The 22,895-nt window shown below is 35.4% G+C and overlaps 2 protein-coding genes across 3 annotated transcripts in view; one reads left to right on the top strand and one right to left on the bottom strand.

Annotated features, from left to right (window-relative positions):
• Positions 1-519: 519 nt before the first annotated feature.
• On the top strand, positions 520-5,763 carry LOC129423887 (sphingosine 1-phosphate receptor 3-like). Its single transcript, XM_055180396.2, has 2 exons — positions 520-710; positions 4,225-5,763. Exon 2 carries the CDS (start codon positions 4,377-4,379, stop codon positions 5,325-5,327), a length of 951 nt encoding a protein of 316 aa, XP_055036371.2. The 5' UTR covers positions 520-710; positions 4,225-4,376; the 3' UTR covers positions 5,328-5,763.
• Positions 5,764-10,612: 4,849 nt separating this feature from the next.
• shc3 (SHC (Src homology 2 domain containing) transforming protein 3) overlaps positions 10,613-22,895 on the bottom strand; it is a 38,628-nt gene continuing 26,345 nt past the window's right edge. For both annotated transcript variants that reach the window (XM_073871533.1, XM_055180279.2), the window contains 6 exons: positions 20,790-20,919; positions 20,548-20,695; positions 19,960-20,014; positions 19,474-19,662; positions 17,522-17,826; positions 10,613-11,694 (listed from right to left, as the gene is read on the bottom strand). In XM_073871533.1, coding sequence (XP_073727634.1) covers positions 11,566-11,694; positions 17,522-17,826; positions 19,474-19,662; positions 19,960-20,014; positions 20,548-20,695; positions 20,790-20,919 — 956 coding nt within the window. In that variant the 3' untranslated portion in view covers positions 10,613-11,565. The remainder of the gene's footprint in view (positions 11,695-17,521; positions 17,827-19,473; positions 19,663-19,959; positions 20,015-20,547; positions 20,696-20,789; positions 20,920-22,895) is intronic.

The raw sequence follows: 22,895 nt of genomic DNA, 5'->3' as shown, positions 1-22,895 counted from the left end.
TTTATTTAACTATATATGTTACATAGTTTGTATGTCGTGTCTAGACACTGTGTGACACAGAGTGGGAAATTAGTTTCACACAGTAATATGAATACACGATACCAGACTAGGTAACCACAGTGGGTTTACTTATTGAGTTTCTTAACCAACACAAAGGTAAATTTATCATATGGTTAAGTAAAAAACACGCACACATCACATTTGTCACATATGAACAAAAGCATCTCACGCATAAAAACCCATAACCCACATATCCTGTAACCACTGCAGTTGTATTATTTCATTTGATATAAATGTCAAATTATACGAAATCCAGAAAGTTATATAATAAACAAACAAGAAATGACTATCACCAACAATAGTATATTTGTAAAATAATAAACATTAACTAATAATGAATAATGATTGTTTAATGTTGCTGTATCAATATCTAACGACATTATAAAATGTTATTAGTATATATAATACATATGTAGCGATGCAATAACAGATATATTATTTTTAAGTAATGGTTTAGCTCATGAAAGTGTTTTGGAGGAAGGAGGAGGAGATGCGCCGGTGACTCGCGCGCGCCTCCGTACGCGCACAATAACTTCTCTCATCGAACCTCTGCACATCACAGATTAAACATGATGTTCATCTAGAGGATTTTAGTTTGGACACAACACACGATCTGGGTTTCTGTGAAGACGCGCTCGACGTATCTAATGGTGAGTGATATGACGGAGATTATATGTTATAACAATGTTTCTTGTGACAAACAAAGAGTTTGAATTACATTTAACTAGATATGAGTATCGACTATCCTTTAACATAGGTGTTAAAGATATTCACTATATTTAATGCTATATTTACTCTGACAGTATTATGACGCACTGAAAGCTCGCGCATCTGCATTGATTTGACACGCCATACATTATTCGTAAAATTTAATGATCATTTATACTTCATGTAATTGTTTATTTGTTGCATCATTGCGTTTGTGAGGTTAATTAATAACAAAGTTTGATCTAACTTCGTGCATAGTAAGATTAACAATCCCCTATATTATTATATATGTATATATTATCTTTATACATTATACATAATGTTATAATACGTCAGCACACTGCTGGTAAAACAATTTGTTCTGCTTTATTTTGTTATGCAATTTTTATAGTACTCGAATGTTCCTCAATTAATTGTATCACAGTCCATAAATATGCTAATCATTCATAGTAAGATGCGCAATCCTCTATATAACATTATATATATTAGCTTTATACATTATACATAATGTATGTTATAAAGAAAGATTAGATTAGAAAAATGTTACTCAAGTGAAAGTACAAGTACTGAGTGTAAATTTTACTCAGTTAAAAGTAGAAGTATCTAGCCAGAATCATACTTGAGTAAAAGTAAAAAAGGACCACATTAAAATTGTGCTTGAAAAAAAATAAAAGTAACAAGAAGAATGAAAACTAGAGATTCTTGTTTAAGCTTTCCATCTCTAAAAACATAAAGTCGATGAACAACATAAAAGGTTTTATCCTGCTTTACAACTGTTTGTATTTAATTGTTTTTAATTATCAAACTATAAGACTACTACCTAATTTCAGTATGCAACATGCTACTCAAAGTTGTAATACCTTGAATTTAACTTAAATTTCAAGATCTATCAAGCCTCTCACAGCCTTGTTCACACTGTCAGTCCAAATCCAATTTTGGTGCATATCCAATAGGAATCCAATCAAATTTAGAACGTATAAACGGCCAAAAAACACATGAAATCCTTTTTTCCTAATCCGTTTCAGGCTACATCCAAAATCCTTTTCAAATCGCATTTTTGGAAATCCATTTCAGTCTGACCGGTTTAGCTTTTCTGTTACGTCATGCTGTCGCGTCACGTAAACACGTCAGATGTTGAGGCAGCGTGACTTCATTGCCATAGAAACGCGAAAACGGCAGAACGCTACAGGACGCACAGATCTGGGCCGGGTTTTCCGATAACGATTGAACTTAGCACTTAAGAGCGGTTTCTACGAGCTACTTAACGAACATTCGTTGTTCATTTACGTGCGTTTCCCAAAGATGAAACGATCGTTCGCAGCTGGGTTTTAAGTGCTACTTACGGGTCGCTATCCGTTTGTCAAGTGCCGAAATGTCACCAATGGAATGACTCGAATTTGTAGCAGAAGCTTGTTTAGGCTAATGATCTTCAGCCGATGTGCACTAATGTTTTTTTTATAATAGTTTCCATTATTGTTTAATGAGTAAATATTATAAAGTTTAGTCATTAAACAATTATTGGTTTAAATAATTTAAATGTTTTAATAATTTGTGCCTAATGAAATATTATTTTCCGTATTTAGTTAGGACTTCTCCCACTGCGAAATGCCTTCTGCATTTTATGAAATAGTTTAGATTATTATTATTATTTGTTTTTATTATCTATGTTTATTTATTATTAGGGATTATTGCATTGTACCGTACATATTTATTTGGTTTCTTTAATCAGATGCAATTTCCCTTTAAAACAATTATTTTTACTGTAGATTAATTATAGAAGCAATTGGTAGGAACCATTTATCAATTTGCTACGTAGTACCAACTTTTACCAAAATTTACCAAATATGTTTTCCTTCTTTATTAATTCATGTTTAGTCATTTAAATTTGATTTCTGGTTTTAATTTGAAATAGATTATATTAAAGTAAATATACATTTAAAACATTACATTATCGTCATTGCAGGAGTGCAATTTGCTGGTTGTCCTGCAGGTGACCTTGTAATGTTGTCTTACGATGCACTTATGAATGAACGATTACTCCAGACCACTCGTAGATCTACGATGATTTTCAAGTGCTACTTAAGTTACGAAACGGCTCGTAATTTTAAGATGATTCGTACGATCGTTTTTTACGATCAACTTAGCCTTACGATGCTTTTGGGAAACCCGGCCCAGATCTAAACAGTTTTGATACACAATGTAGACAGCGAGTCTGTCAAATCAGATATGCACCAAAATCAGATTTGTACTGACAGTGTGAACAAGGTCTTAGTCTTAATAGAGAGGCTACAAACAGCAGGGAATGTGTCACCCTTCATGTGTTGTCGGTTTTAAGGAAGCGAAAAAATCTTCATCATCAGATAAACTGTTGGCCAATTCCTTATTGTGGTCTAAAGGCTCCAGTATAAAAAAAACATTTGTGTGTTTCAGTTTCTGGTCTCAAAAAATGGAATTTCGTAGATAATGATTTAAAATTTGGTTTAAATATTACTCAATTTAAATAAGTATAAACAGAAGATACTTAATTTGTATAAAGATGAATGTGAAAATTGTCAAAATTATAATAATAATGATGGTCTCAAAGTCGTTTTCGTCGCCAGAATTGTTATCATTGTATTATTGTAGTTTTTTGTTTGTTTAGTGTTGTTGAATTTATAATAAAAACAAAATAAAAATAAATAAAGAAATGAAAATGGTTAAAATTGAAAGCAGATTAAATCTGGTCAGGGTTATTTTGTTAATTCTTTGGTGTTGTTATTTTTTGTTATGTCCGTGAGGCCATCTAATTTCTAATTTGTAACTTTCTTAATATAAGAATGGAATAGGACTTTATACGATTTTTTTTCTTCATCCTACTCCTGTTCTTCTTGCCATGATATGTATTTTTGTTGTGTTTGTTGGATCGTTGTTGTGGCATTCGTGTTGACTTACCATGAAAAGAAAAATAAATAAATGAAATGAAATATATTTTTTTTTAAATGAAACTGGCCATCAGCGCAATTCAATTGGTTTGGTAAGAGCCACGGAAAATAGAATGAAGTAATCTCTAAAAAAATAAGTCGTTTTTGACTGTAAATAAAACTGTAAGGAGTAAAAACTACTTTTTTCTTTAAAAACGTAATTAAGTATTAAATTGTACTCAAGTAAAGTAAAAATCCCCAAAAATAATACTTAAGTACAGTAATCAAGTAAAATTACTCAAGTACTTTACACCTCCGGTTCTGCTTTATTTTGGTTATGCAATTTTTGTAGTACTCGAAGGTTCACAGTCCATAAATATGGTAATCATTTGATGCAATGTATAACGTGGGAAGAGTCAAGGGGAGATTGATGATGTCACCTAAAAGTTAGAATTATTACCATGTTGAAAGATTATGAAAAGAATTGTGTTGTATGAAGTATAATGAACAGGAGAAATGTGCATTGGTAAAGAGTTTTTATTGGTTTATTCCTTAGAAAGATGTAAGCCACCAACATGACGGTGCCTGATTGGTAACCCTGAAGATAAGCAGAACATCAACTCACCCGTTTAAGGTCCAACCACTGTCCTCCACTCATCTCACCTGCTTCATTTTCACCCCATCTCCATCACAAGAAGCACTACCAACATGATAAACCAGACTATTTTCAAACATTACAATTACATGGGAAAGTCAAGCAATCGTACCACCACCAAAGAGCCTCTGAAGGATCCCAAAACAGCTGTGATTTTGGGAGTATGCAGCCTCATTGTTTTGGAGAACCTGATCGTTTTGTTGGCAATTTGGAAGAATCATAAATTTCACAACCGAATGTATTTTTTCATCGCTAACCTGGCTTTATGCGACTTGTTGGCCGGCGTGAGCTACATGGTCAACCTGATGATGTCAGGAGAGTTTACGTTTCATCTGTCGACTACTGCGTGGTTTGTGCGCGAAGGGAGCACGTTTGTAGCCCTGAGCGCTTCCATCTTCAGCCTCTTTGCGATCGCTATTGAGCGCCACCTCACCATGATTAAAATGAGGCCTTATGATTCAAACAAAAAATACAGGGTGTTTCTCTTAATAGGGACTTGTTGGTTGATAGCCGTCACACTGGGAGCTCTGCCCATTTTGGGCTGGAACTGTCTGGATAAACTTCAAGAGTGCTCGACCATCTTTCCCCTCTACAGCAAATACTACGTGGCCTTCTGCATCACCATTTTCCTTTCACTGCTGCTGGCCATCTCCGTGCTGTACGCCAGGATTTACATCCTCGTCAAAACCACCAGCAGCAAAGTCACCAAGCACTGTGACTCGGAGCACTCCATGGCTCTCCTTCGAACAGTGATCATCGTGGTGGGCGTCTTCATCGCTTGTTGGACGCCCGTCTTTGTGCTCTTCCTTGTCGACGTAGCCTGCCAAGGGGGAGCCAAGAGCTGTCCCATCCTGCTGAAAGATGATTGGTTCATAGCCCTGGCGCTGTTGAATTCCGGCATGAACCCGGTAATATACACTCTAGCAAGCAGGGAAATGCGCCGTGCCTTTTACAGGCTGGTTTGTGGCTGTGTGGTGAAGGAGGACGGGTTGGGAAGCAAATAGAGCAAGACAAGCGGCTGAAGCCGACGGGCCTGAAACCATCAATGCACAAAACCAACCGGCTGACTCTTAACAACAGCCGATGTAAAAGACTCTGTCTTGAAAATAACCAATTCCTATCCTTTCACACAATTGTCCAGAGATATCGAATTTCCGTGACATTCTCACGGATCTCCGCATATTTTCGTGGCCCTGCCGCGGACTTTCTTTTCCGTGGCGTTCTCACGGATTGGTTGCTCAACTGTTTTGTCCTATTTTCTTACCATTTTCGCTTCGGTTTAGGGTTAGATTTACATAAAATGACATCCCTAACCAAACCCAACTCTAACCCCAATGCCAGGTGACAATTGATTAAAGTTTAGAAAATATAAAAGAATACATCAGAAAAAATTGTATAAACCAATACTTACAGTGACAAAGTAAAATCTAACCCTAAACCGAAGCGACAATGGTTTGAAAATAGGAAAAAGCAGTTGAGTAACCAATCCGTGAGAATGCCACGGAAAAGAAAGTCCGTGGCAGGGCCACGGAAATATGCGGAGATCCGTGAGAATGTCACGGAAAAATGAGCAAAAAATTCCGTGACTATCCCACAGAACTTTGTGAGATCATGTTGAGTGAAAAGACGTGTCAACGTTATGAGTCTCTCTCATCCACTTGTGATCCAATCGACGAAAACACATCTTGATACCAAGTGTAACAGATATTAAATGATATTAAAGATATCAAGATTATATTTTCACACAATGGTCTTTACAGCATGTACACACTGTATGAAGTAAAAGTTGGATGAACAAAAAAAAAATGACTTCAATTGGTGGGTAACACGTAAAAAACTTTTGAGTGAAAAATTTCAGGTTAAAAAGCTTACATGTTTTAGGTGTCACCAAATAAAGTAATTTTTAAAAAGGCATTTAAATTGAGAAAATTAAACTTTCACTTTTTACAGTGTAGAATAATTTTGTGTAGAAAACTGTAAATCACAATCAAATGCACCAGGATTACTCCACTTTCCTAAAAAAAATCCCAATTTACTCACCCCCATATCATCCAAGATGTTGATGTCTTTCTTTCTTCAGTCGAGAAGAAATTAATTTTTTGAGGAAAATATAGTGGACCTCAACAGTTTACAGTTTCAAAGCAGCTTCAAAGGACTCTAAATAATCCCAACCTAGGCATAAAGGTCTTTTCTAGCGAAACCATCGTCATTTTTGCAACAAAAAAAAAAAACCACAACCACAACTTCCTGTCTTGCATTAGCCGTGTGTTGCGCCAGCAAGACCTTACATATTACATAATCCTGTATAAAGGCCATGCATAACGTATGTGAAACTACCGCTAAAATGTGGAGAAAGAAGAGTGTTCAGGCGTTGTTATATGTGGAATAATGCTAATTAATGTCTTTGTTTTATTATTATTTTTTGGTGAAAATGAGGATCGTATCGCTAGATAAGACTCTGCATTGAAACTGTAAACTGATGAGGTCCACTAAAATCCACTATATGGAGAAAAATTCTCACAGCAAAAAGTCCAGAGTTAGGCCCTGTTTACACATACATGGTTATTTTGAAAATCTGAGACATTTTCCTTCGTTTGCGCCCTTAGTTTACCCACAAACGGAGAACAAACTTCGGCCAGAGTGGAGATTTAGAAAATCTTCGGATGCACGGTTGCATGTAAACTGAGACAAACGGATGTTTAGGCAGCCAACGTCACAGTATGCAGCAGAGCTCACACCTATGGCAAAGTGCGACCTTGTTCAAAAGAGGAACAGGAAGTGATTTGTGGCTGTTTCGGGATTCTGATTGGTTTACATGGTTTTGAGCTTCTCGTTACACCGCCACCTAGAGGTTTAGCATGCTCTTGACGGCATACACTCACCTAAAGGATTATTAGGAACACCATACTAATACTGTGTTTAGCCATCAGAGGACGGGTACATGGTGGTCATAATGGGATGGACATGGTCAGAAACAATGCTCAGGTAGGCCGTGGCATTTAAACGATGCCCAATTGGCACTAAGGGAACTAAGTGTGCCAAGAAAACATCCCCCACACCATTACAATTCAATTCAATTCAATTTTATTTATATAGCGCTTTTCACAAGTGTTAATTGTTGCAAAGCAGCTTTACATGACACCACCAGCCTGCACAGTGGTAACATGGCATGATGGATCCATGTTCTCATTCTGTTTACACCAAATTCTGCCCCTATCATCTGAATATCTCAACAGAAATCGAGACTCATCAGACCAGGCAACATTTGTCGTGCAAATTCTAGCCTCTTTTTCCTATTTGTAGTGGAGATGAGTTGTACCCAGTGGGGTCTTCTGCTGTTGTAGCACATCCGTCTCAAAATTGTGCGTGTTGTGGCTTCACAAATGCTTTGCTGCATACCTCGGTTGTAACGAGTGGTTATTTCAGTCAAAGTTGCTCTTCTATCAGCTTGAATCAGTCGGACCATTGACCTCTGACCTCTAGTATCAACAAGGCATTTTCGCTCACAGGACTGACACATACTGGATGTTTTTCTCTTTTCACACCATTCTTTGTAAACCCTAGAAATGGTTGTGTGTAAAAATCCCAGTAACTGAGCAGATTGTGAAATACTCAGACCGGACCGTCTGGCACCAACAACCATGCCACGCTCAAAATTGCTTAAATCACCTTTCTTTCCCATTCTGACATTCAGTTTGGAGTTCAGGAGATTGTCTTGACCAGGACCACACCCCTAAATGCATTGAAGCAACTGCCATGTGATTGGTTGATTCGATAATTGCATTAATGAGAAATTGAACAAGTATTCCTAATAATCCTTTAGGTGAGTGTATATACACAGTTTCTGAAAACTGACATGTTTGCACAAAGTTATTTTTGAAACTGGAAATAGATGGAAAATAGCCGCCCACTTTTAAATGTAGTCTTAAATTAACACTTTCAAAAGAGTTACATTGTTAACACTTGGCCAGAGTTTCTTTGACTCACAAAAATGTTAAAGGGGTCATGTTATGAGATTTTTTAAGATGTAAAATAAATCTTTGGTGTCCCCAGAGTGCACATGTGAAGTTTTAGCTCAAAATACCCCAAAGATAATTTATTATAGCATGTTAAAATTGCCACTTTGTAGGTGTGAGGAAAAATGTGCTTCCTTTAAAATGCAAATGAGCTGATCAAATGCAAACAATGATTGCAATGATGTGACTTTAAATAAAACAGCCAACAAACTCTACAAGTAAGATGTAAAATGCAATTTTGGGTTTCAAACAGAGATGGTGATAGAGAGGATAATGTTACAGAATTATTTTATGGTTTTACGTACCATTCAATCTGCAGGACACATGGAAACATGAAATGATTAAAATGTGTGGGTGGAGTCTAATTACATCTCTAAGGAGTTGGGATAAAACTGGTATGATTAACTCCAACTCTAAACAACAATTTACTCTAAATATGTTCAATTTACTCATTAAGTGTTGAATTCAAGTCATGAATGTTTAACACTGAAATTTTAACTTTCCAATTTTTGCTGTTCTGTAATGTTTTCCTCAAAAAAAATTATTTTCAAGAAAGACAAACATCTTGGATGACATGGGGGTGAGTAAATGATCAGGATTTGTTTTTTTAAAAGTGGAGTAATCCTCTAACATTTGTGCTACCCGCCATTAAAGGGGCCATGGCACAATACTTTTTTAAAATGTCAAATAAATCTTTGGTGTCCCCAAAGCAAATATGTAAAGTTTTAGCTCAAAATACCATATAAATAATTTATTATAACATGTTAAAATTGCCACTTTGTTGGTGTATGCAAAAATGTGCCGTTTTGGGTGTGTCCTTTAAAATGCAAATGAGCTGATGAAGGGCAAACACTGATCACAATGATGGTGGTTTGTTGCAACTGAAACTCAATTGTGTTGTCAATAATTTTTTCTCTCTCTTTTTCTCTGCACTAAATGGCAGTGCTGTGGTTGGATAGTGCAGATTAAGGGGGCAGTATTATTCTAATGAGAGCTCCTTATGACATCATAAAGAGTGCCAAATTTCAACAACCTATTTTTGTATGTGCTTGTAGATAATGGTTTACCAAAACTAAGTTACTGGGTTGATCTTTATCACATTTTCTAGGTTGATAGAAGCACTGGGGACCCAATTATAGCACTTAAACATGGAAAAAGTCAGATTTTCATGCCAAGGCCCCTTTAAATGAAGAAGAAGAAGCTTTGTGAACGCGCCTTGGCCGATACCGGAAGCTAGTTATTATGGTTTTAAATATGGATATTTTTATTACAAAATCACACAGCTTACCATCAGAAGACCTTTGTTAACCCCTTGGAGCCATGTGGATTAGTTCTGTGAAGGATGGATGCACTTTTTTGGGTTTCAAAGTTGTTCCCTGTACCCTGTTTACTACCATTTTAAAGCTTGTAAGAGACATGACAATCTTTTTTCAGACAAACGCAATCAAAGATTTTTTAGATAATCATGTACATGAAAAATGATAATTCATTTTTCACTGAAGTATTCCTTAAAACTAAATCTATTTGCTGGTATAAAGAAGAATTTCAGAAGTCTCACAAAGGTTCCCACACCTTAGTTAACTTCAAATTCAAGGACCTTTCAAGGACTTTCCCTCAAATTCAAAGACTAAATGTGGGGACACATTTCAAGGTTACATCGTGTTACCTTTTAAGATACATTGTTACACTTCCCTTTCACGGGAACTCGCGCTGCGTCACTGCGGTGACACTTTGGGAAAGCTTCCAGGGTTAAGTGCGTCTGAATGTGTATATCAAATTCCACCAATGGTGAGGCTTAATGACAAAGACAGGGTGATGCGGGAGCCAGGAAGTATATCACTATCTGAAATATTGCCAAAGATGGCGTTATAGGGACGCAGAAAGTATTGCAAGGGAGACGCAGCGTCTCGTTCCCTTCTCAGGGAACAACAGTTACATACGTAACCCGAGACGTTTTCATGTGTCAAACACAAATATGCAAAAAAAGCATTTTGGTATAAATCAACATTCGCATACAGAAGATATAAGCATTTAAAGCGAACAGTTTAGCATGTGTGCTTAAAATGTCTAGAATTTTTATGATATTATCCTACACTTTCTCCAGAAAACTTCTTGCATAAAATAGATTCAAGCACTTTCAATGACCTGTGTATTTTCAAAAACTTCCTTGAATTATTTCCTCCAGATTCACAAACTTTCAAGGACCTGTGTGAACACTGTAAATAGGAGAGTAACTTGTAGTAATACTCAAAAAACCACACAGCGGACACACATTTGTCACCCACAAAAGCATTGATTGTGCTATTCATTTATAATTCTTTAATTTCAAATAATAATCAGAAGAATAATTATAACATCACTGTGTCTGTTTGTGAAAAAGCCCACAGCCAAACCATAAAAATCAAAACATCCAAAGTAGAAATCAAAGCCCTCGACCGAACAAATACACACCGTTGACAGTTTAAAGAAGTAAGAACTAAAGTGAATGAAAGCAGAATTATTTAACACTGTGAGCAAACACACACAAGCACCTCTGCTGGGTTCTGATGCTACCAACAATGACCACAAATACAATACGGTTTTAAAGTCATGCGAGTGCCACAGGTTTCAACGTCATAGAAAAATGTACTGTAGGTACTTTAAAGCCGCGTGTGTGTGTGTGTGTTTTAAAGTGTGTACGTGCAGCGTGTGATTTGTGTTAAAGCAAACACATTCATATCCTCCGTCTGAAAAGCATAAAACAGTGATTTGATAGAAGCTACCAAATAATCTGCGCTAAAGGACCTCAAATAAATCCATAGAAACAACAGCTTTAGTTTTTTTCTCAAATATGATTTTTCTTCTATCGTTTACCAACAAACATGAAAATCCAGTTGTGCTTGATAGACAAAACTAAAACTTTTTTTATTCTAAAATACTTTTTGTTAATCTAGTTTTCACCTCAACCCTCTTTGAGATGGAGTTACTTTCATCTAAACTATATCTGTCATTTCTGCTTCAAACCCATCAAAGTCTTCTTCAAAAATATAGATTCTCAGCCAGCGCAAGTAAAATAAATCTAACAGCTCATCGTCCAAAATAAATCGTCCACTGGTATCTCAAAATGGTTTCGCTGTCCTCCGTCTTTACGGTCACCTCGAAACGTTTGACAGTCATCACGCTCCTGATGGGAAAGTCATCCGAGCGTGTTTTCGTGAAATAGAGGTGGGTTCCCGTCCCACGTGTTTTAAGGTTTTCTTTCAACCGGCTGCTTCAAACACAGTTCGCTTCCCGCCGAGACGATTGGCAGGTTGTTGTCACGGTGATGGCCAATCAGGTGGCTTATGCTGTCAAATATGTGATCTTTTGTCCGAACCTTGAATGAACAAAGTTGATTTAGTTTAAATCACACGTGTACAAATAACTGAGCATTGTGCCAAACAGTCCCTTCAGAAAAACACGATTATGCGATCGCCAAAGTCCGCATATTTACGGGGGCCGCATTTTTCAAATAGGCCGTACTTTCGCAGCATAAATTGCAGATTTCCGTGCGCAAAATATGCGGTGCTTGCATGATTTCATAATCACCGCATTTTCGTAGCAAAAATCACATATATCTTAGCAATAAGTTGAAAAATGTTGCATTTACTTCACACAAGCACAGCCATGTCACCCGTTGCTATGGGAACGTTATGAAGTGATGTGATTATGTGATGTGAACATCATTAAAAGCTGCACAACCTGTAAACTTTGCATAAATATCCCGCATATTTCATCGCATATAAGATCAAGGATTTTTGCCCGCAACAATCACAAAAAACCTCAGCGTTTTTCTGGAAGAACTGGCTAAACAGTACAGTACACAGAAAACATCCATGGATGATGGCTATCTGTGTCTTTTAAAAGGATAGTTCACTTTTATAAAAATAAATCCTGTTAATTTACTCACCCACATGTCATTCAAGATGTTTATGTCTTTGTTTGTTCAGTTTTTTGACGATTTTTCTCCATATAGTGGACCTCAACAGTTTCAATGCAGCTCTTACGGCGCATTCACACGGGGCGTAAGCGTTAACGCTTAACGGAAGGCTTGTCTGAAGCGTGGCCAACAGCCAATCACAGTGGCCGCTACACATGCTCCATTCTTCCATAAACGTAATTGGCTGGCTCTGTCTAGGTAATTTGCATAAGGCGATCTGATTGGCTGACGCACGCGTTGCCGCTTGAAAAGTTGAGAAATGTTCAACTTCTGCCGCGAACAACGGCACTGACGCGGCGCCGACAGATCCACAATTCAGTTCGGCAACGCATAACGTCACCCATTAAAAGTGAATGGGAAGCGTTAACGCTGACGCCCCCCGTGTGAATGCGCCGTTAATGATCCCAACTGAGGCATAAGGGTCTTATCTAGTGAAAGATTGTCATTTTAACAAGGAAATACAACTTTTTGTCTTGCACTAGCCGTGTGACGCACCAGCGCGACCTTACGTATTACGTAATCTCGTTGAAAGGTGACGCATGGCGCATGTAAAACTACCACTCCAGTGTTTACAAGTGTAGAGAAAGAAGAGCGTTCAGACGTTGTTGTATGTGTAATGATACCAATTAATGTCTTTTGTGTCAATTTATTGTTGAAAATGGTCCACAAGTGTGTGTTTCACATATGTAACACGTGACCTTTACACGTGATTACGTAATACGCAAGGTCGCTCTAGCGCGTCAGAAGCTACTGCAAGATGAAAAGTTGTGGTTAAAATGTACTTTTTTGTAAAAAATTACAATGGTTTTGCTAAATAAAACCCTTTTGCCTCGGTTGGGATCGTTTGAAGCTGCATTGAAACTGTAACTGTTAAGTAAAGTGCAATATATGGAGAAAAATCCTGGAATGTTTTCCTCAAAAAACTTGATTTCTTCTCGAAAGAACAAAGAAAGACAAAAACATCTTTGATGACATGGTGCACTGCAAAAAAGGACTTTCTTACTTAGTATTTTTGTCTTGTTTTTAGTAGAAATATCTAAAAATTCTTAAACCAAGATGTATTTTCTTGATGAGCAAATGACAAGAAAATAAGTCTAGTTTAGACAAAACGTCAAATTTAAGCGAATTTATGCTTAAAACTAGCAAAAAAATCTGCCAATGGAATAAGATTTTTTTTTCTTGAATTTATTTAATACACGAAAAATTCAGCAAAAAAAGTCTTAAAACAAGCAAAAAATCTGCCAATGGAATAAGATTTTTTTTCTTGAATTTATTTAATACAAGAAAAATTCAGCAAAAAAGTCTTAAAACAAGCAAAAAAATCTGCCAATGGAATAAGATGTTTTTCTTGAATTTATTTAATACAAGAAAAATTCAGCAAAAAAAGTCTTAAAACAAGCAAAAAAAATCTGCCAATGGAATAAGATTTTTTTCTTGAATTTATTCAATACAAGAAAAATTCAGCAAAAAAAAATGTCTTAAAACAAGCAAAAAATCTGCCAATGGAATAAGATTTTTTTCTTGAATTTATTTAATACAAGAAAAATTCAGCAAAAAAAAGTCTTAAAACAAGCAAAAAATCTGCCAATGGAATAAGATTTTTTTCTTGAATTTATTTAATACAAGAAAAATTCAGCAAAAAAATGTCTTAAAACAAGCAAAAAATCTGCCAATGGAATAAGATTTTTTTCTTGAATTTATTTAATACAAGAAAAATTCAGCAAAAAAAAATTCTTAAAACAAGCAAAAAATCTGCCAATGGAATAAGATTTTTTTCTTGAATTTATTTAATACAAGAAAAATTCAGCAAAAAAATGTCTTAAAACAAGCAAAAAATCTGCCAATGGAATAAGATTTTTTTCTTGAATTTATTTAATACAAGAAAAATTCAGCAAAAAAGTCTTAAAACAAGCAAAAAAATCTGCCAATGGAATAAGATGTTTTTCTTGAATTTATTTAATACAAGAAAAATTCAGCAAAAAAAGTCTTAAAACAAGCAAAAAAAATCTGCCAATGGAATAAGATTTTTTTCTTGAATTTATTTAATACAAGAAAAATTCAGCAAAAAAAGTCTTAAAACAAGCAAAAAAATCTGCCAATGGAATAAGATTTTTTTCTTGAATTTATTTAATACAAGAAAAATTCAGCAAAAAAAAGTCTTAAAACAAGCAAAAAATCTGCCAATGGAATAAGATTTTTTTCTTGAATTTATTTAATACAAGAAAAATTCAGCAAAAAAATGTCTTAAAACAAGCAAAAAATCTGCCAATGGAATAAGATTTTTTTCTTGAATTTATTTAATACAAGAAAAATTCAGCAAAAAAAAATTCTTAAAACAAGCAAAAAATCTGCCAATGGAATAAGATTTTTTTCTTGAATTTATTTAATACAAGAAAAATTCAGCAAAAAAATGTCTTAAAACAAGCAAAAAATCTGCCAATGGAATAAGATTTTTTTCTTGAATTTATTTAATACAAGAAAAATTCAGCAAAAAAGTCTTAAAACAAGCAAAAAAATCTGCCAATGGAATAAGATGTTTTTCTTGAATTTATTTAATACAAGAAAAATTCAGCAAAAAAAGTCTTAAAACAAGCAAAAAAATCTGCCAATGGAATAAGATGTTTTTCTTGAATTTATTTAATACAAGAAAAATTCAGCAAAAAAAGTCTTAAAACAAGCAAAAAAAATCTGCCAATGGAATAAGATTTTTTTCTTGAATTTATTTAATACAAGAAAAATTCAGCAAAAAAAGTCTTAAAACAAGCAAAAAAATCTGCCAATGGAATAAGATTTTTTTCTTGAATTTATTTAATACAAGAAAAATTCAGCAAAAATAAAAAATGTCTTAAAACAAGCAAAAAAATCTGCCAATGGAATAAGATTTTTTTCTTGAATTTATTTAATACAAGAAAAATTCAGCAAAAACAAAAAAATGTCTTAAAACAAGCAAAAAATCTGCCAATGGAATAAGATTTTTTTTCTTGAATTTATTTAATACAAGAAAAATTCAGCAAAAAAAATTCTTATTCCATTGGCATTGCTTAAATTTGACATGTTTTGTGTAAAAACTAGATTTATTTTCTTAGGTCATTTTCTCATGAAAAAAAATCTTGATTTAAGAATTTTTAGATATTTCTATTGAAAACAAGACAAAAATACTAAGTTAGAAAGTCTTTTTTTGCAGTGCGGTGAGTAAATTATCTAGATTTGTTTTGAAAGTGGAGTAATCCTTTAATGCAATTTTACACATCTGATCTTTTTTATTGATCCTTGTTGTAGTGTCATCATTTCATTCTGAATAAACACTAACCCAGGTGAAAAAGTAGTACACTTCCATAGTGTACTTAAAGTGCTCTATTTTCACACACTAATTTTGTACTCAATATACTAAAAATTATTGTTCTTAAGATGATCTTAGTGTACTTACCTGTGCTATTTAGAGACACCATGAATATAAACTAAAATGCGCTTCTAATATACAATCTCTGTATTAAATTTTTTTTAATTTAGTTAACACTTGTATTAAACTTGAACCCAACTTTCATACAAAGATGGGTTCAGGTTCTAATACCTAAATACATTTATAAAACATTTTAGTTGATATTCATGGTGTCTCAAAATAGCACAGATAAGTACACTTAGATGTTCTGAAGATTATGTTAAGAAGTACTAAAGAAGAATATTTTGTATATTAACACCTTAACTGTCTCAACTAAGAAAGTTGGTGTGCATCTTCAAATGAATATAACTCTGGATAGAAGCCTAATCTTGGTCTTGTTTTAAAGAAGAAACCTTAAAGTTTTTCTTGTTTGGAGTTAAAAATATTAAATTATAAAATTGTTATAGCACTTTACATTTATTGTAATAAAAAAAACAATAAAGTATATTTCATACATAAAATTATGAAATACTGAAATGCTACAAAATTTAAGACATAAGTATCAAGTAGTTGTGATCTCAATTTCAAGTAAAAATCACAAAAAATGAGGTTTGTGTCACACTTTTAGTGGCTTTACCAACAATGGCCACTAGGTGTCAGCGATCTGCTGCATACTCGTCACAAATTAATAAATTACTGTCACTGCATTATTATTACTAAAGGTTTTAAAATATGACAACTACATTCTTAGAGCTTTCCAATTATATATATTTGTCAACATTTTCGTAGATTTATACTACGATATAGCATTATGAATATATATTAACTAATATACATTCCTTTGGGGGGGGGGTCTTGTAACAAACATACTGCCACTACATTATTTCTATCATCGGATGAGCTTGAAATATGAAAACTATATTCTAAGAGCTTTGCAGTGATATATAGTTTATCAAGGTTTTTTTAGGTTTAGAGTTTAGTGTAATAAATATGTAAAAACAAACTGGGCCTACCTGTGGCCCCGTGACATTTTAGAAATTTACACTCACTACGTCTTTCCTTTCCCAAAATGATGATGATATATGCGAACTACACTCTTAGAGTTTTCCAATGATATATAGTTTGTCAAGATTTTTTAGGATAGGGTATTAGTGTTACAAATATATAATGACAACATGGGCCCACCTGTGGACCCGTGTCACTTTAGAAAAGGGCTGTCACGATGTCACTCCTTTTCCAAAATGCTGATGATAAATGAAAACTACACTCTTAGAGCTTTCAAATCACATATAGTTTGTCACGATTAGATAAGAATTCAACACTGAAGTAAATGTAGGCGTCCCACTTGTGGGTCAGTGACATTTCGCAGTACATAAATGTTTTGAGGCACACTCTCTTAATAAACAAATCAATTACTCTACTTACATAATTTATTTTATAAAACACTATTAAAATATGTATTCTAGAGGCTTAGACCTTTCCAACAATATATAGTTTGTTGTGATGGATTAAAATTTACATAAAAATATTGAAGTAAACGTATGTGTCCCGTATACGGGACGGGCAACAGCTAAGACGTACAAAATTAGTGTGCGAAAATCAAGCACTTCAAGTACACTTTGGAAGTGTACTATTTTTCACCTGGGAAAGCTCCATCATTCTCCAGGCTCCAATAAAACATCTCAGTGAGCATTTATTATAAAGTTTTCTAAAGCACTGGTCATGTTTGGATGTTACTGTATATTTAAGGGATGCAGAAAAGAAGCTATAACTACAATACAGTCAGATATCTTTAAAAACACTGTACAAAATTAATTTAGATTTTTGACTCTCTCTCTCTCTCACCGTGCCCTCCGGATCCACCAGCAGGAGGTGTTTAGCCAATCCGTTGTGCATTCCCGTCAGGACGTACGAGCCTGGATTTGTGGTGCTCTTCCGCACCAAGAAGTCACCATCGTGGAGCAGCAGTTTCTCTGCCTGTCGTCGGCTCATCTCTCCGTGATACCAGGCCTGGTCTTCAAGCTCCTCTTGAGCTCTGAGGGCAGCTGCTCGCACCAGCAGTGGGCTGGAGTTATCCACAGACGCCACTTTATGAAGCTCTGCGGCGGGAGGACCTACAGTCGGAGTCATGATCGCATCTTCAAACGGCTCTGCGGGCAGACGGTGACATGTTTACATTATTACTGAGGTACATAAACTCTCATACACATCACTCAAGATAAAATAGAGAACCAAAGACGACTTCTGCCGTGTCCTCCAGTCTCTAAAGATTTTGAAGAGATCACAGCTTCAGATCTTAAGGAGGACATATCATGGGGGTCTGACTTTTTCCATGTTTGGGTGCTGTGGTTGGGTCACCGGTGCTTTTGTCAACCTCGAAAACATGAAAAAGATCAACCCAGTACCTTAGTTTTGGTAAACCATTCTCTGCAAGCATGTGAAAAAATAGCTAGTTGGAATTTGGCTCCCCTTGTGATGTCAGGAGGGGATAATACCACCCCTTAATCTGCACTATCCAACCACGGAACTGCAGAGATCAGCTCATTTGCATTTAAAAGGACACACCCAAAAACGGCACATCTTGCTCACACCTACAAAGTGGCAACTCCAACATGCCATAACAAATGATCTATATGATATTTTGAGCTAAAACTTCACATACTGGGGACAACAAAGATTTATTGGACATCTTAACTCATTCACCGCCATTGACGAGTTATCTCGTCATTTATGAGTTCATTTTTAACTAATAAATATGCCTTTCTGGACGAATTTCAAAGTGAAATTGTAATACCGCTTTTATACACCAGATGGCGCCAAACGAATTTATCAAAAACGGAAGTTAAAAAGATTTAATGGTTTATTTTAACTGCCTTTATGTTTGATAGTCATTCTGAGTCTGAATTCTAACATAAATTCCTTTACAAAAACGCAATTTTTAAGCTTTTTTGCTCAAAATGTTGTATTTTTGAAGAGAAATATCCATATTTCAGTGGTTAAATTAAGTAGAAAAAGTAATATATAATTAAACGTTTTTTTCCCCATTTTGTTTGTTTGTTTGTTTGTTTGTTTATTGTTTGTTTGAAAGCAGAGGGTGTGTTCTTTAATTTGATATAATTTGTATGTTTATATATTTATAGAAAATAATTTTTCCTGCAAGAAATTTTGTTAAAATCACAAAAATGCAGGTGGGCAACTTTTCTCAAAAAGGCTGGCGGTGAATGAGTTAAAAAAAGTCTTGCAAAATGTCCCCTTGAAATGTTCGGGTTTACCATGATACCAAAATCCGCCATCAAAAATCACAGATCACAAACTTTTTCATCAGATTCGCCTAAAGTCAAACGATCTGAGCTCTGCTAGAAACATATCACGTGATGAAAGCAGACAATGTATTAGCAAAGTATTTAAAGGGACAGTTCACCCATAATTGATACTTTTCTCATCCTCATGTTTTTACAAACCTGTAACCTTAATTTTCGATGAACACAAAATAGATATTTTAATAAACGCTGGTAAGCACACAGCTTATTGTAAACATTGACTTCCATAGTAGGAAAAACGAACATGTTGGAATTAAATGGGCACCGTCAACTTTGTGCTTATCATTTCTTAAAATATCTTTCAAAAAAAAAAGAATAGATTTATATAGATATATAGATTTAGAGCAACATGAGAATAAGAAAATGATGATTGTTGAAGTATTTCCTAAATGTATATTTAGCACCACCTGCTGACACCACTGCAAAACAGAAATGACACACTGCACCTTTAAGAAAGAATCCATTATAATCTCTTACTCATGTCAAAAAGGTCCTTCATTGGACTGTCTTTAGATGCCCCGGTTGTATCAGACGCCGTCTCTGTGTCACCTTGGAGTGCCGCGAGCACCTGCGTGTCAATGTGTTGCGTATTTACATATGTAGGGACCTCTCCTGGTTTAGGCGTCTGACCTTTGAACTCAGGGAGACTATATATGTCACAGGACCCTAAAAGAGAGACAGAAGAGACTCTAGATCAGTGGTCTCCAACATGGTGCCCGCCAAAGCACATTTTATTAATAACCTTAATTTTAATATTTATTTATTACATATTTTTTATATTAGCTTGACTTCTTTTATGTATGTTAAAGTAAAGTTTTGAGTAGACTATATAAAAAAGTGGCCCTCTAGGGACCCTTGCAGTCGATATTATGAGGAAAGTAGGTGTTGATACTGTAAAGTATTGTAAGGCATCGGTCCACGCTAAACATGAAAACAAAGTTTGACAGGAAGAGGAAATTTCACCTTGTTGGATGAACATGGGTCGACCTTGATAGTACGTCTGGTCGACTCCAGCGGCCTGTAATATAAAGAGTATACGAGTCATCACACCGACATACATTATAATGTTTCATGCATTTGAGATCTCATTTATTAAAGAAAAATTTCCTGTAAACAAAACACAATACTTACACTAAATTATTTACTGAAAATAAAATCAACTCATAAAAGAACGAGTGTTGAAAACTTCCCAACTGATCAGGGTTCAGTTTAAAGGTGCAGTGTGTAAAGTTTAGTACATCTAGTGGTAAGGTTGCAAATTACAACCAACGTTTCAGTCCACTGTTCACCGAAACGCATAGAGAAGCTACGGTAGCCGCCAAGGGACAACCATGTCATCGTTGGAGACAACTTAGTAAAAAAAGTTTGTCCGTTAAGGGCTTCTGTAGAAACAAAATGGCGACTTCCGTGTAAGGGGACCCTCTGTGTAGGTAGATAAAAATGTCTCATTCTAAGTATTTTATATTGCATTTCTGTCAAGAGATTGTTATAAAAGTTACACACTGCACCTTTAAAAGGGATAATTATTACGACGGTTAAGGGGGCGGAGACCTGGCTGCTGTCTTGCGTCTGACTGGTCAGTCTAGCGTCAATGAAGCCGCCTGGGGGTGGCATTTTGCCGGGAATACTGTTGTAGTAATGATGATCGGCTGACTCCTCCCCTTCTTCGGTCCACGGAGGTTCATCTGTACTCATGACCCTGCACAGAACAGAACAAGTTTTTTTTTCTTAACCAGAACAAGTTTTTGTGCTCCCTAACATTTAAGAAGTCATTTGTATGGATATAAGATCACCTGTCCGGCATGGATGAGGGTTTGCTGGATGGACACTGCAGGTAGAGTTGAAAGCGGAGGTCAAACGCCTGACCGATGGTACTGATGACATCCTGAGCCAGACCATCAGAACACTCCAGAATATGACACGCTACACATACACACACACACACACACACAGAGAGAAAGAAAGAGTAAAAATCTGAGTCAAGCTCGAATCAAAAGAAATAAGACATTTGTTTGAAGACAATGTTAATTTGTTTTTGTAAATTTGTATTAATTGAGAACCAATTATTGAAAATAACGAGAATTACAAGAACACTCAAACTAAAGTGCAATACGATTTTTAGGAGATAATGTACTTAACTCTTTCCCCGCCATTGAGGAGTTATCTCGTCAATTAAAAGAAATGACGAGTTTTTATGGCAATCCATATTTTCGCGATTATCCACCAGATGGTGCTCTTACCCAACTTATAAAACACCAATGCATCCACTGATCCAAAAACAGTAAAAACTCTGTGTGTGTTTTGATAATCGTTCTGAATCTTATCTCTATAAAAGTCCTTTACAAAAATGCAATTATCTCAGCTTTTTGCTAAAATTTTTGTATTTTTTAAGAAACCTACCCATATTTAAGCCGTGTTAAAAAGAGAACAAATGAAGGTAGAATGAAACATTGTTTTTTGTATGTTTGAAAACAGAGGGTCTCTTCTTTCATTTGATATATTGAATTTTTATATATTTGAAGAACATTTTTTGGAAGGATGGTGTAGTGGGCCAATGGTGTAGTGGGCAGTGCTCTGACATGTGGTGCTTTAACACTTTCGGCGACCCAAGTTCGATTTCCGGCTCACTGTGCAAATAAAGGCAAAATGGCCAAAAAAATAACAAAAAATAAATAAAATGCTGCCGCTGACTGGCAATTTAAAAAAAAGATGCTGACGAGGAAAGAGTTAACTAAGCACACAGCTTGTATAAGTTGCGGAGGTATTGCGGAAAGCCGGAAATTCTCGTCATTGGCAGGGAAGCGTTTTCTCTTAATTGACGAGTTATCTCGTCAATGGCGGCAAAAGAGTTAATAGTGACCCAGTCTAGGTAAAACCCAGCTAAAGTAAATTTTTTACATAAAATCATCATACATAATGTAAAGAAATTTTGTGAAAATATGTAACCCTGGACCACAAAACCGGCCATAAGGAGCAAATAATAAGCTTCCCATTGATATATGGTTTGTTAGGGCAGGACAAAATTTGGGTGCAAATATTAATCTGAGGGTGCAAAAATATTGCCTTTAAAGGAGACATGTCACATGACTTTGGGATGTCAGATGAATCTTTGGTGTCCCCAGAGTACATATGTGAAGTTTTAGCTCAAAATATCATATAGATAATTTATTATAACATGCTAAAATTGACACTTTGTAGGAGTGAGCAAAAATTTGCCATTTTTGTGTGTGTCCCTTTAAATGCAAATGAGCTGATCTCTGCACTAAATGGCAGTGCCGTGTTTGGATGGCGCGGATTGGGGGGCGGTGTTGTCCCCTTCTGGCGTCACGGGGGGAGCCGGATTTCAATGGGCTATTTTTTCGCATGCTTGCAGAGAATGGTTTGCCAAGACTGGTGTGCTTGGTTGATCTTTTTCGTGTTTTCTAGGTTGATAAAAGCAATGGGGACCCAATTATTTATAAACTTGATCTTTACTTAAAGGGGCCATGGTATGAAAATCTGACTTTTTCCACGTTTAAGTGCTATGATTGGGTCCCCAATGCTTCTATCAACCTAGAAAATGTGAAAAAGATCAACCCATTAACTTAGTTTTGGTAAACCATTCACTACAAGCACATGAAAAAATAGGTAGTTGAAATTTGGCTCCACTTATGATGTCATAAGGAGCTCTTATTATAATAATACCGCCCCTTAATCTGCACTATCCAACCAAAGCACTGCCATTTAGTGCAGAGAAAAGCACAATTGAGTTTTAATTGCAACAAACCACCATCATTGTGATCAGTGTTTGAATTTCATCAGCTCATTTGCATTTTAAAGGACACACCCAAAACGGCACATTTTTGCACACACCTAGAAAGTGGCAATTTTAACATGTTATAATAAATTATTTATATGGT

The sequence above is a fragment of the Misgurnus anguillicaudatus genome, chromosome 9 (assembly GCF_027580225.2).
Source record: "Misgurnus anguillicaudatus chromosome 9, ASM2758022v2, whole genome shotgun sequence".
NCBI lineage: Eukaryota > Metazoa > Chordata > Actinopteri > Cypriniformes > Cobitidae > Misgurnus > Misgurnus anguillicaudatus.
Note: the sequence above shows the minus strand (reverse complement) of the source record. Positions and strands in the feature narration are given on the sequence as shown.